Source organism: Dermacentor silvarum, chromosome 5, assembly GCF_013339745.2.
Source record: "Dermacentor silvarum isolate Dsil-2018 chromosome 5, BIME_Dsil_1.4, whole genome shotgun sequence".
Taxonomy (NCBI): domain Eukaryota; kingdom Metazoa; phylum Arthropoda; class Arachnida; order Ixodida; family Ixodidae; genus Dermacentor; species Dermacentor silvarum.
The window spans coordinates 182,246,383-182,258,739 of record NC_051158.1 but is presented as its reverse complement, the minus strand read 5'-3'; the positions used below and the strand labels follow the sequence as shown (position 1 = coordinate 182,258,739).

General features: G+C 48.1%; 1 protein-coding gene across 1 annotated transcript; it reads right to left on the bottom strand.

Annotated features, from left to right (window-relative positions):
• Window positions 1–1,147: 1,147 nt before the first annotated feature.
• LOC125945830 (uncharacterized) lies at window positions 1,148–12,111 on the bottom strand. Its single transcript, XM_049668137.1, has 5 exons — window positions 11,847–12,111; window positions 11,027–11,217; window positions 9,959–10,734; window positions 6,227–6,353; window positions 1,148–1,303 (listed from the first exon to the last, which is right to left on the bottom strand). The coding sequence occupies exons 1-5, from the start codon at window positions 12,109–12,111 to the stop codon at window positions 1,148–1,150; spliced, it is 1,515 nt and encodes a 504-aa protein (XP_049524094.1).
• Between the last annotated feature and the right edge of the window lie 246 nt (window positions 12,112–12,357).

Below are 12,357 nucleotides of genomic sequence, written 5' to 3'. Positions count from 1 at the left end.
GTGCTAACAAAGCATACTGGCTGTTTGTCATTCAAATGTTGTTAAGATATGCGATTTCTCGAGATGAAAGTGCAATAGAAGGTGAACTGACGCACGAGCTATCGAATTTCCTTATAAAATCTGCCTCAATGATTTCACGTGTCAGCTGCGAATTATGCCTAGCCAGCACTTCGCTTTTGTCAAAATAGGGCTTACACCCATGATCACGGCAATGAATGCCCAGATGATCCTGTATAGTGTTGTATACGTTGTTATGGTGTTCCCTGAGACGATCGTTTATGCACCTGCCGGTCTGTCCCACATACTTTTTTCCACAGGAAAGAGGTATCATATACACCACGCCATTGGTGCAGGACACTAACGGGTTCCTGTGTTTCACAGTACATCGCCCACGCCTGGTTTGCGAACCAAACCTGCAAAGTTTCGATAGTTTTTCCGGAGCTGAAAAAACCACCGCTACACCAGCGCGTTGCCCTACTCTCTTCAGTTTGTGGGATACATCATGTATATACGGAAGTACTGCAAGTTTTTTCTTTTCCACTGGCGGACGTGGTGCACGATTGTTTTCACCCAGCTTGATTTGCTTACAAAGTTTTTCCGCGACTGCTGATATTAAAGCCTTCGTGTATCCGGCAGATAACAAGCGGTCAACCTGCGCATCAAAACTTATTTGCATTGAATGCGGACATGACCTTCTGAGGGCATTGACCAGGCACACATTAATGATTCCTCTTTTAACTAATTTCGAATGTGCTGACTTGAAAGAGAGAAGCGGTTTTCCGCTCCTCGGTTCAAAGGACCAGCACAAGTGTCTACTGGACAAGCACAGCTTGACGTCCAAAAACCTTAGAGAGTTATTTTCAGGTAGCTCATGCGTCAGCTCTAACGGATGCAGGTTTTGCCTGAATACATCTAACACTTTCCCTGAAGCCTGCTCAAACACCTCCTCTGGACATTCGATAAGAACTAAAAAATCATCTACATATCTGCAGACTTTAGCGACTAAGGACATATCAAGACAAGTCTGAATGGTGCGGTCTTTTTTTGCGAGGTAAATATCACTGAGGACAGGCGCAAGACATGAACCTATGCAAATTCCAGTTTTTTGAGTGGGAAGAATGGTCTCTTGGGAAGAGAGCCAGTACATTCAAAAAAGTGCTTCGGCTGAGCCTTCATTGTTCAGGAGCGAGACGAGTTCCTTCCACAATTCTTCTTTGCGCGCTGCCGTGAGCTTCGAGTTCAGAGCACACGACGGTTTGACGAGGTAGAGGTGACGTTCCATGAACTCCACCAATATCTCCCGCTGGCGAGGAGACACACGTGGCCTTTGTGCGAGGACAACCCGCTTCAACTCGCTTCAAAGGCCACACGAACGGCGGAAGAAAAAGCCTCACTCCGTCAACACTACGTAGTATACGGCAAACACGCAGTTCCTTTCGAGGCACTCTTATAGTCGCTAGCACGCAACAAACAAAGAAATGGGGGCACAAAGCTCTTCGTTAAACCACGACGAAAATGGCTTCTCAGATGGCTCAAAACTTCTGGGAGCAGCGGAACGACAAGTTAGCGTGCGACGTCCCACCTAGCGGCATAAATGGGTTAACCGAAGTAAACAAAATTTGCTAAGTCGCTCGCCGCCAGTACAACTCGCACACGTTTCATAATGAAGAATGTAAACCTCATCAATACCACCAACAAAATATTTCTTATTTACCACGAAGCGTACGTTTTTGCTATATTTTCCCTCGGTTTGTGACGTTCACTCCCACAAAAAAACCTGCGCGCCGATTGGCGTCTGTCCTTCCACACGTTTTCAGTACCTCAACGGACCGCCCCAATGTGACGCCACCGCCAAACCGAAGCCTTCGAAAACCGAAGCGTTACAGAATACGGCCCCATAACTACGCATTCCTATTCGAATTTTGGCCTGTTTTAAGCCTACCGAGTCTTAAATAATCAAAATAGGTAGGCAATTGCTTCTTGGGATGTAGCCTAGGCCATGGTAGATGTGATTAGTAATGCGGTATATGTGAGTAGGCTGACTGGGATTATTACATGAAGTGCGCCAACGTACCTACGTAAAGCCACGGTGGAAATTACAGAGCCCTTTTTGTATATATATTGAAGTCATCGGAGAGTGTATCTGCTTAAAAGTAACAGGTTTAATAATATGAGGACTGATTAGCCTTCTGTTAAGCTGTTAGGAAAAATATCATGTACGAAGTTCTATTGTGGTTTAAATTGCAACGTTATCAGCTTGCATTAGAAAGTGACTGTAGAAGTCCATCTTTCTCGGGCGTTCATGTCACCTAGGTACCACCGCCTGGCATATGACCTTTATGTTTTAAAATCTGCCCCGATGACGTAAGTTACGTTGGGGAAAAAAATAAATGCCCTTTCTAAAGAATGAGCCATAACGGCTTCCCGACAAAGCGCAGTACGTTGGCGCAAGTCGTCATTTGTGATAACGATAAGAGCGACAGCCCGTCGTTAAAAATGACTTGTCACTCCCCGGTTTTCTTTTTTGCTCAAGGACGCGACTAACCCGTAGAAGGGTAATCCCTCCCCTCGCATGATGCTTGCGACCTTTCTGGTTCCGGACAAGCGCGTTGTTTGTGTATATTTCAGGCGCTTGGCATCGAAAGGCTTAAACCCTTAAATAGCGAAAGGCTGTCACAGTCACTTCGGTAGCTGCACGGAAAGCGCGGACAATTAGTCCACTTTCACCACACGCGCTCTCAACTAAGACATATTTGCGAGAAAGGGGCTCCTATATTACCCATAGCGAGAAATGTATCCAGAAATGACACCTCATTAGCCCGATGTGTTTATGAGCCGCACTCTGCCACCTGTATTCCATATTATGGCAAAAAATATCGTTTGTGCAGTGTCAGTAGCCTAAACATAAAACGGGAAATTGAAGTCATCATATCAACTATCAGATATCATAAATTGAAAGATATAAAACTGAAACTGTACTTCATAATACTCGCACTGCAAACTTTGATGCATGTGATTCATTTCAATTTTCTATCTGTTCCAGGATAGAAATATACTGTTCAGTTCGTAAACACAGATTATTTTGCAAATTTTGACAAGAATTTTTGCCTCCAACATATGTTCCTAATGGTCATGCACATTTCTCTCTATCAAATATATGGTCGAAACATCACAAAGTCGAATTGTGAATCATTTGAAAGTTAAACTGGCTTCTCCATATAGGGGAAATGCCGTAGGAATTTGAGAATGTAATACAGAATCATTTGGTTGCATAAACTTCCTGGCTATAGGCATGTAATGAAAAGCTGAAATGTATTACAGGGCTTTTTTTTTCGCAGCGATTTCATCCACTGCATTTATAAAGCCATGTACGTTTTTTTTTAATTTTAGCGCGTGAGTCCAAAAACACATAGAAACTTATTTACCAAAGCCATATAGGCTTCAAGAGCTCGTTAATTAGGTTGTAATTTGAGCAAATAAGACGAGAGACTTTCATGCACAGACAAAATAAGCGGCTAAGAGGAACAACTGACTAGTTATTTCAGAAGAATAACTGAGTTTAGCTATGTAGTGTTAAACTATGTAGCTTTAAATAATGCACATATTTGATACATCGCCGGATAGGGGTCATTGGAGATCGCTGGGCGAGGCCTTCGTCCTTCCATGGACATAAATATAGTCTGATGATGATGATGAAACAATGCCGGAGGTGACCACCCCTCATCCAAGAAATATTTTTTACAGTTTAATAATTTATTTATTCGCGCCGTCAGCACTCGAAGGCATTACGGAAGGAAATGGGTTGAGCAGGCTAAACAAATAATGCAATTATTAAAAAGTTACTTTCTAATCATATAATTTTAGCTGGTGGTACGTGGAAAATATTTCAGTACGCACGTCGAAGGTAGCTTTACAATTATACCATATTACCTGACCTTACAAATAATTTAAAAGAAACATAGTAAGTAATTAACAAATTCAGATTACACAACTAGCTGATGTTGCATGAAATTTGCATTTATTAGTACTCTTTAGGATTTACTTGGGGAGGCGATAACATTCAAAGGCTGTGCGAGCCCAGAAAGAGCTGAAGTAAGTTAATGTGACTAAATCTGATACGTATTTTGTAAAGCTGATCAATAGGATGCCATATATGTCGTGACGGAGATACAGTCGTACACAGATATATCAAGCCAACTTATAACGAATTATTCTGTAAATCGAACAGCTGTAAAATCCCCTTGAAAATACCATGCAAATGTATCGGGCTGGTGCACGCGTATAAAGAACGCTCGTTCACCAGCCCATTCGATATATCGAACGCGGCGCCACGCAGAAGACCTCATAGTGCACTTATTTGTAAAATTTGAGGTATTCTGGCACCTGGAGGTGGAGAAGAGATACGGCAGTCAGTTGAGCCTCGTCAGGCTGTTCGGCTAGCCCTCATGCTACCTCGGACGTCAACATTCCTTCTATCCGATTTTCGAGGCGTCGTCGTGTGGGTTGAGTGCCTATTCATGAGTTTATTTTCCGCAAGCGATGGCCGCTACAAGTGTAAAGAAAAGAATCAGGTTGGACTTTTCAATGAAGCTGAAAGGGAACCAGCAATAAAGTGTGCTTGCTTTTCCCCCGAGTTGCGTGCAGTAAGTTAGCGGCTCTCGCATGCACTAATCGGTAAGCCACCATTTACCTGAGGGCCTATTAGTTTATATATCGAATTACCTAAATAACGAACTTTTTGTTATCCCCTTCAGGTTCGATATATCCGGGTTCGACTGTATCCGTTTACGGGTTACAAATTCAAGTTTACCTTTATGAGGGGTCACAGTAGCTATTCGATCATAAGTTGAGCATGTAAAACGAGTGGAGTAAGTTTGAGTTCTAATGAGGTAATATATACAATAGAATTTCACACATTGGATGTATACTCGAATTTTGTTCCTATTAGTGTTTTCTATAGTAGTAACGGGAGAGAGGATGGTGGCATTATATGTACAGGAGCCAATAACCCAACGTTCGATCCGCATTGTTACTAATGTCGATATGCCAGGTAAGATAAGCGGTAATAGGTTGGCCAGGTAAGATTAGAGGTACTATGAACACGTGAATACTTTTATGAATATACAGGCTGTAACTCCGTGTTGTTAAGTTAGTACGTCGAAGAGCTGTTTTGAATGGGAGTTGCTCAGATGATGTTGCTGCTACGTCTGGTGTGCCGCAAGGGTCCGTGTTGGGCCGAATCCTTTCCACTTTTAATGCGAAAGCATTATATGCCCCATTACGCGAAAACCCGTAGTTGTAATCGGCGGCGTGACCGAATGTCGCTACCAAAATTGGCCGACGGCAAAGACTAAAAACGTGTAAAAAATGCTCGAATTGATGACAAATTTAGCAGGCAGGTTCATGAAAACAAAGTAAACTAATCTCTTTGAAATGTAAAACAGGTAAATTTTGATCTGGGCGGGAATCGAAACCGGGCCTCCAGGGCGCGAAGGAGACCCGACTTTGTCCCCTACGACCGGATAAACTGATCCTAGTCCACTCACCCTAGCTCAACTCACAACTTCCGCCCCACCACTACTCCGAATTCCGCCGCTGCCGAGAAATGTATGCAGCCATCTTCGCCTCAAGCTCTGGCGAGGCACCGGCCCCGGCCGCCCCAACTCTCTGCCCAACGCCACCCCAAGCTACCCATCGACGATCATAAAATCATCCTCCATCCCCGTGGCGGCCTCAACCTTCGGACCTTGAACGGCGTTGCGCTTCGCGATGCCATTCTGCAAGCAGCCCGCCTCGGACACCAAGAGGCCAAGCCAGACACCGTAATCATCAACACCCTCCAACACGTCGTCCTCATCAACACTCCCGACCCGCAACGCCGACACCACTACCTCACCATCAAGTCCGTACTCATCAAAGACACTGCCTACGACTACTCCTACCAAGCGGTCCCGGAAGACTGCGCCCAAGTAGACACGCCCCCCGCCCCCCCCCCGCCCCCCGAGGACCACGCCTGCACGCCGCTCTGCAAGATCTGCAGCAAAGCACACCTGATGGCGGACGGAATCTGCAAGGCCCGCCACCGCACCCCATAACTCCTCAAGAAGAGGTACTGGGATGCCAGGCGGGCCGCCGAGGCAACCGCAAACCAGGCTCTCACCAATCAAGCTCCACGCCAACATCGCAGCCGCTCAATGACCGACAACCCTCAAGCCCTGCAGCTCACCCTGGAGTCCCTCCCGGTGCTGCAGCCTGCCGCACTGAAAGGGCCCTCCAACTGTACCAAGTCAATGGCCTGATCCCACTCCTGGACCTGACTCAGGCAACCCCCACATCCAGTCCCCCAAAACCACCTGCACAGGAACCCGGCCGCCACACCAGTGAGGTGAGCTGGGCAAGCGTACTCTCTAAGGACTCCGCCAACCCCCTCTGTAAGGAAATGTTGCATGTCCGCGCACAGCTTGCCTCCCTCCACACCACCAACCAACGCCTTCGGTCGCAGCTGCATGCCTTCCTACAGGTCCACACCCCTATCCCGGCGACAATGATCTCAGCCGCTCATAAACTCCCTCCCCTACCACCTTCTCTTCCTGCTCGCGAACCGACGGCCAAGAAGAGGGCCGCAACTCCCACTACCTCCTCGGCCACACCAACATCAGCCGCGGCAACCCCGGGCCAACCCCCCCCCCCCCCCCATTCGAACAACTCGTGGAGGCCAAAATTCAGCCCGCGGTGCAGACGGTGCAACCCAACAATTCTCCAACCTCACTAGCCGACTCGACGTATTTGCTCGCCAAATTAACAAGCGATTTAAGGAGCAAGAGGCCCTCCACGCGACAGACTGTGCTGCCGCGTGGCCTAAAAAGAAGGCCAAGCTCCACACCCTCTCCACCCCTCCGCTGCAAACTACACCCTCAGTAATGGCTAGACCTCGCACTAGCCTGACCATCTGGCAATGTAACTGTCGATGCTTTGGCTCCAAGCGGGGGCTGGTTCACCAGATCCTAGCTCGGGCAGACGGCCCCGACGTGCTCGCGCTGCAAGAGCCCTCCAATCCCCTCACCCTACCAAGCTACGTGCCCATCATCCCCATTTCTCCTACGTCCTCTCGGGTCGCATTCCTCGTACGCTTTGCGCTCACTACCATCTCCCACCCGCTAGACGTCCCCGAAATACATCATCTCTTCATCGAACTCGTGCCGCAGTGCACTCGCGATACCCTCTTCATCCTTTACATATTGACCCTTTTCGCAGAGCAGTTTGTTTTAGAGAAACGGGATGGCGCTCACGGCAGCGTGCCATACCTCTCCTCAGCGAGCGTGCACACGAATACGAAACCATTACCGCTTCTACCTTGCTTCTGTGCGATCAGCTGTCGGAAATGCAACTGAGTTTTCGCTAACACACTGTGCTCCAATCATGCTAGATTGAATCATGTGGATTGAAGACGTGTGCAGTAGCTGGGTGCAAAAATAGTGACTGGCATGTTAAGGAATTAAATGAATCTGTGTGGCCAAGTTCGCGAACCGCTGCTGCAACTGTCCGAAAGTGTTACCGGCACTTCGAGATGTACGGCTTTCCTCGAGGATACAGAAATTTGCTCATCCGCCAGCCTTGTATCGCTAACCTTCAAAGAAAGGGCTTCATCCCCAGAACGTCGGCAAGAGTGAGTACCACTCGTTAAACAATGACAATGGGAGTAGTGCCACTTCCTGTCATAGTAAGTTTCGCGCACGTTATCTATACACATCTGACCCAAATGGCAGGAAAACTTACGCCCACTCTATCGCCGAGGTATCAAGAATAAGTGAATGGGCGCACACTTGAATATATGCGCACTGTATACGCACAATAAATGACGGACTACACCGATGGCGCACGAATGGTCGAAGCTGAATGTTTCGTGACGGTCCATAAGAGTAAGCAAGTTACTAGCTGTAATATATGTTTGCTACAAGGTATTACAATGTACAAAACAGCTACGTTTCACGCCTTGTGCGCAGCAAGAACAAATCTATCGGAACTGAGCACACCCGCGAGCAATTAGGCGGAAAATAATCAGATAGTGACCTCACCAAGGAACTAAACTGAGCCAGAAACTGACAAGCCACTGCTTCAAAATATTTGCCGAATAATAAACAAAGAGCAAAACACACTAATCCTGACTGAATTCAAGAGCGGAATGTTTGGATAGCTTGGAATACATATTTAGCCCCGCTTTTAGAACAAGTACCATATACGCTGCTTGCGATGTTTGGACATAGCTTAATCAGCTCCGAAAGCGCTTTAGCATGTTCTCTGAAGCTGTGATCAAAGCTTCGTGTCGCCCACCGTCTACGATATTTCCGAAAACAGAGGCTTTCTAAGCCGCGCCGGTGTCATACACTTCCATTGTAAACAAGGAGGCAACGGAGGCAGTTGAGGCAAGCAATGGACGCGTCACCACGTGATCAAACATGGCAGCGCCCACGGGATCGCTGCGAAAATAGTCAATAAAGGCGGCCTCCTCATGCGATGTAAGGGTGCTTTTCCCCCTTTCTTCAATAATTTGGCAATGAATGTTTTCACAACCACCACCCTCCGGGGCGCGAGACGAGCACGCTCCCCCGACGCCACAGCGGCTCCACGGTAGTGAATAACTAAAGGTGCGCCTAGTGCGTGCATCTCTGCGCACGTCACATCGAAGCCATCTGGCTGACTAAACGTGTGGCCTAGTAGGCAAATGACGGCACAGCCAATGGGTAGGGGGTGGCGCCACGTCATCAGCGTATAAAATGACTAAATGAAATAAAATGTCATCATCATCAGCCTATATTTATGTCCAATGCAGAACGGACGCCTCTTCCTGCGATCTCCAATTAACCCTGTCTTGCGCTAGCTGATTCCAACTTGCGCCTGCGACTTTTGTAACTTCATCACTCCACCTAGTTTTCTGCCGTCCTCGACTGCGCTTCCCTGCTCTTGGCATCCATTCTGTAACCCTAATCGTCCCCCGGTTATCCACCCTACGCATTACATGGCCTGCCCAGCTCCACTTTTTCCGCTTAATGTCAACAAGAATATCGGCTATCTCCGTTTGTTCTCTGATCCGCACTGCTCTCTTTCTGTCTCTTGACGTTAGGCCCAACATTTTATTGCGATAGCAATTATATGGACACTCAAAGAGGATTTCTGCTGTCAGCGTCGCCGTGAGGTTCCGTATGACGTCAACGGCGATGAAATCGTCGCCGCGCACCGGACGCTGTATGTGCGAGTGAAAGGTCGCGAGGAACGCGGGCTTTCACGGGGAGCGAAAGCACGGCGAAGAACACACGCACGTTCTGCGCCGTACTTCCTGAGGGGCTGCAGAATTAGGCGTCTCTTTCCTACTTTACAATCACCATGTGTGTGTGTGTGCGTGTGTGCGTGTGCGCGTGTGCGCGTGTGTGTGTGTGTGTGTGTGTGTGTGTGTGTGTGTGTGTGTGTGTGTGTGTGTGTGTGTGTGTGTGTGTGTGTGTGTGTGTGTGTGTGTGTGTGTGTGTGTGTGTGTGTGTGTGTGTGTGTGTGTGTGTGTGTGTGTGTGTGTGTGTGTGTGTGTGTGTGTGTGTGTGTGTGTGTGTGTGTGTGTGTGTGTGTGTGTGTGTGTGTGTGTGTGTGTGTGTGTGTGTGTGTGTGTGTGTGTGTGTGTGTGTGTGTGTGTGTGTGTGTGTGTGTGTGTGTGTGTAAACTGCCGAGCAGCAGGAAACGAAAGAGCTCTTTATTGCGGGAAGCAGGTGTATTTATACACAGGCAGACCAGGCTTGCGCATGCGTCTCAACAATATTCTTGATGACGTTGCCACTGGTCACATCTTCCTTCCTTTGAGGAAAAAAAACAAACCAGCACATGAGATTGTACGAAAGATTGTACAACCAACTAATAAGTCAATTTGCACAGCTTCTACTGAACTGTCTATGTGCGGCGTTCTGGGAGAGGATACCGTTGCGGCTCTCTGCGCTGTCGTGTGCTTCTACGTAGTGCTTCTTGAGGTGCTTGTTGCTCGGTGGTGCACGGTTGAGAGGAGGACTGAGGGGTCGCTATCGTACACTCGGGCTGCTGGGAGGAAGCTTGTCCTTCTGTTGATCTGAGATGCTCCTTTGTGCGTCGTAGATGCTGCCCATTCTCTGTCTCAACGACATAAGAGCGTGGTGTACTTGCCGGTCCTATGACAATTGCTGGTGCCCATGTCCTGTGTGTCGTATCATAAACAGTCACCGTGGAACCCCTATGAATATCCGGTAGACTTCGCGTTGTTCTGTTGTAGAAAACGCGTTGTTTGCGCCGTATTTCGTCAAGTCGCTTTCGGACAATTTTGGTTGGCACGGTTTGTGGTTCGAGGTGGCACTCAAGTACTGGCAGTTTAGTCCTCGTCTGACGGCCCATGAGTCGTTGTGCGGGCGACTTAAGGCGGTCGTCCCTTGGCATGTTCCTCCATTCTAGTAGGGCACTGCAGAACTCCAGCGTTCCATACCGGCACTTCTTGAGCAGTTTCTTTGCTTCTTGGACGGCCCTTTCCGCCATGCCGTTACCGCCAGGGTAATGCGGACAGGAAGTCTCGTGGACGATGCGCAACTGTGTGGAAAAAACGCGGAAGCACGCACTATTGAACGGGGGGCCATTATCGCTGCATATCTTTGCTGGGATGCCGTGAGTGGCGAAGATCTGCATGCACAAGTTTGTCACTGCTTCTGCTGTTGTTCGACGCATCTGCTTGATCTCGAAAAAAAGAATAGAAATCTACCATAACAAGGTACTCCTCGCCTTCGTGGTAGAAAAGGGTAGAAACTTGCCACGGCAAAGTAGGTATATCGTGACTGAGCCTGGGTAACCTGGCGTTCCTGCTCTTGTACCTTTGACAAAGTAGGCACGTCTTCGCGAGAGATGCAATATTCGTAGACATGCCCGGCCAGTACATTACTTCTTTGGCTCTTGCCTTCATTTTTTCTTCACCCCCGTGTGCCGCGCGGAGTAGACGAAGTACCTCTTGTCGTTTTGTTGGAGGAATGACGAGTTTCTTGCTTCTTAGGAGGAGACCGTCTTCGACATGGAGTTCATCGCGGTAATTCCAGTACGCGCGTACGGCCTCGGATACCTGTTGCTTGCTCTCTGGCCATTCGTTGCTTGAGTAGTTGCACAATTCCATCATTGTTGCATCTTTCAATAGAGCTTCACGGATTCCTTGCCGTTGCCGATCAGAGACTGGAAGCGTAGAAAGAGCATGTACTTGAAAATCTAACGATTCTTCTTTCAGCTCAGTCTTGTTCGGAAAGCGTGACAGCGCATCCGCTAGGAACAGTTCTTTCCCTGGCTTGTAAGTCACTCTTATAGGGAACCTCTGAAGAGCGAGTCTCATACGCTGCAAACGTAACGGGCACTCTCACAGCTGTTTCTTAAATATTGACTCTAGGGGGCGATGATCAGATTCGATGATGACCTCTGGCTGCCCTAGCACGTAGTCTTCAAATCTTGCGCACCCGTGAACAATGGCTAGCATTTCTTTCTCGATTTGGGCATATTTCTTTTGCGCTTCGGTAAGCGACCGTGACGAGTAGGCGATTGGGTGTCCGTTTTCCAAAGAACTGCCCCCACCCCTTTCTGGCTTGCATCTACTGACAACGTCAGCGGTATTCCTTTCTCAAAATAGGCAAGAACAGGTGCCTTTGTTAGACAGGCGCGAAGACCTTAGAAGCTTTGTTCAGTCTCTTCTGTCCAAAGCCATGCCGTGTTCTTTTTCAATAGTTCCCGGAAGGGCGCGGACAGTGAAGACATGTTGGGGATGAAACGCGCCACGAAGTTAATCATCCCAAGAAAAACCTGCAGTTCCTTACAATCTTTCGCTGGCGCCACTTGCAAAATGTCTTTCACTCTCCCGGGATCCAGGCAAAGTCCTTCTTGTGTGAGGATGTGTCCCATGTAGCGAACTTGTGGCTGCAAAAAATGGCACTTCTTTTTATTGAGCTTTAGGTTGTGCTCCCTGCAGCGTGCAAGTAAAGCTGCTAGATTATTGTCATGCTCTTCTCGAGACTTTCCCCAGACTAAAATGTCATCCATTACAACGGCGACGCCATTCAAGCCTTCTACTACTTGGTGCATTGCCCGTTCTTCAGGGGCAGAGGCAAACTTCAGGGGCAGAGGCAATCCCAAAGGGCATGCGCAGGCATGTGATAGTGCTCTCTCAGTAAGGCCTTGTTCAAATCCGAGGGATCTAAACAAATGCGTACTTTGCCGTTTCTAACCACTACGACCATGTGGCTTGACCAGGCAGTAGGTTCAGTTACCTTTTCAATGACGCGGTCGCGCTCCATTTTCTCAAGTTCCTGTTTTACGCGTTCTTGGAGA

Coding starts and splice junctions, on each gene's coding strand:
- LOC125945830 (XM_049668137.1), bottom strand. CDS start 12,111: ATGCACCAAGTAGTAGAAGGCTTGAATGGCGTCGCCGTTGTAATGGAT. Junction 11,218..11,846: donor AGTGGCGCCAGCGAAAGATT/GTAAGGAACTGC, acceptor CTACGCTTCCAG/TCTCTGATCGGCAACGGCAA. Junction 1,304..6,226: donor GCACCGGGAGGGACTCCAGG/GTGAGCTGCAGG, acceptor TCTCCTCGCCAG/CGGGAGATATTGGTGGAGTT.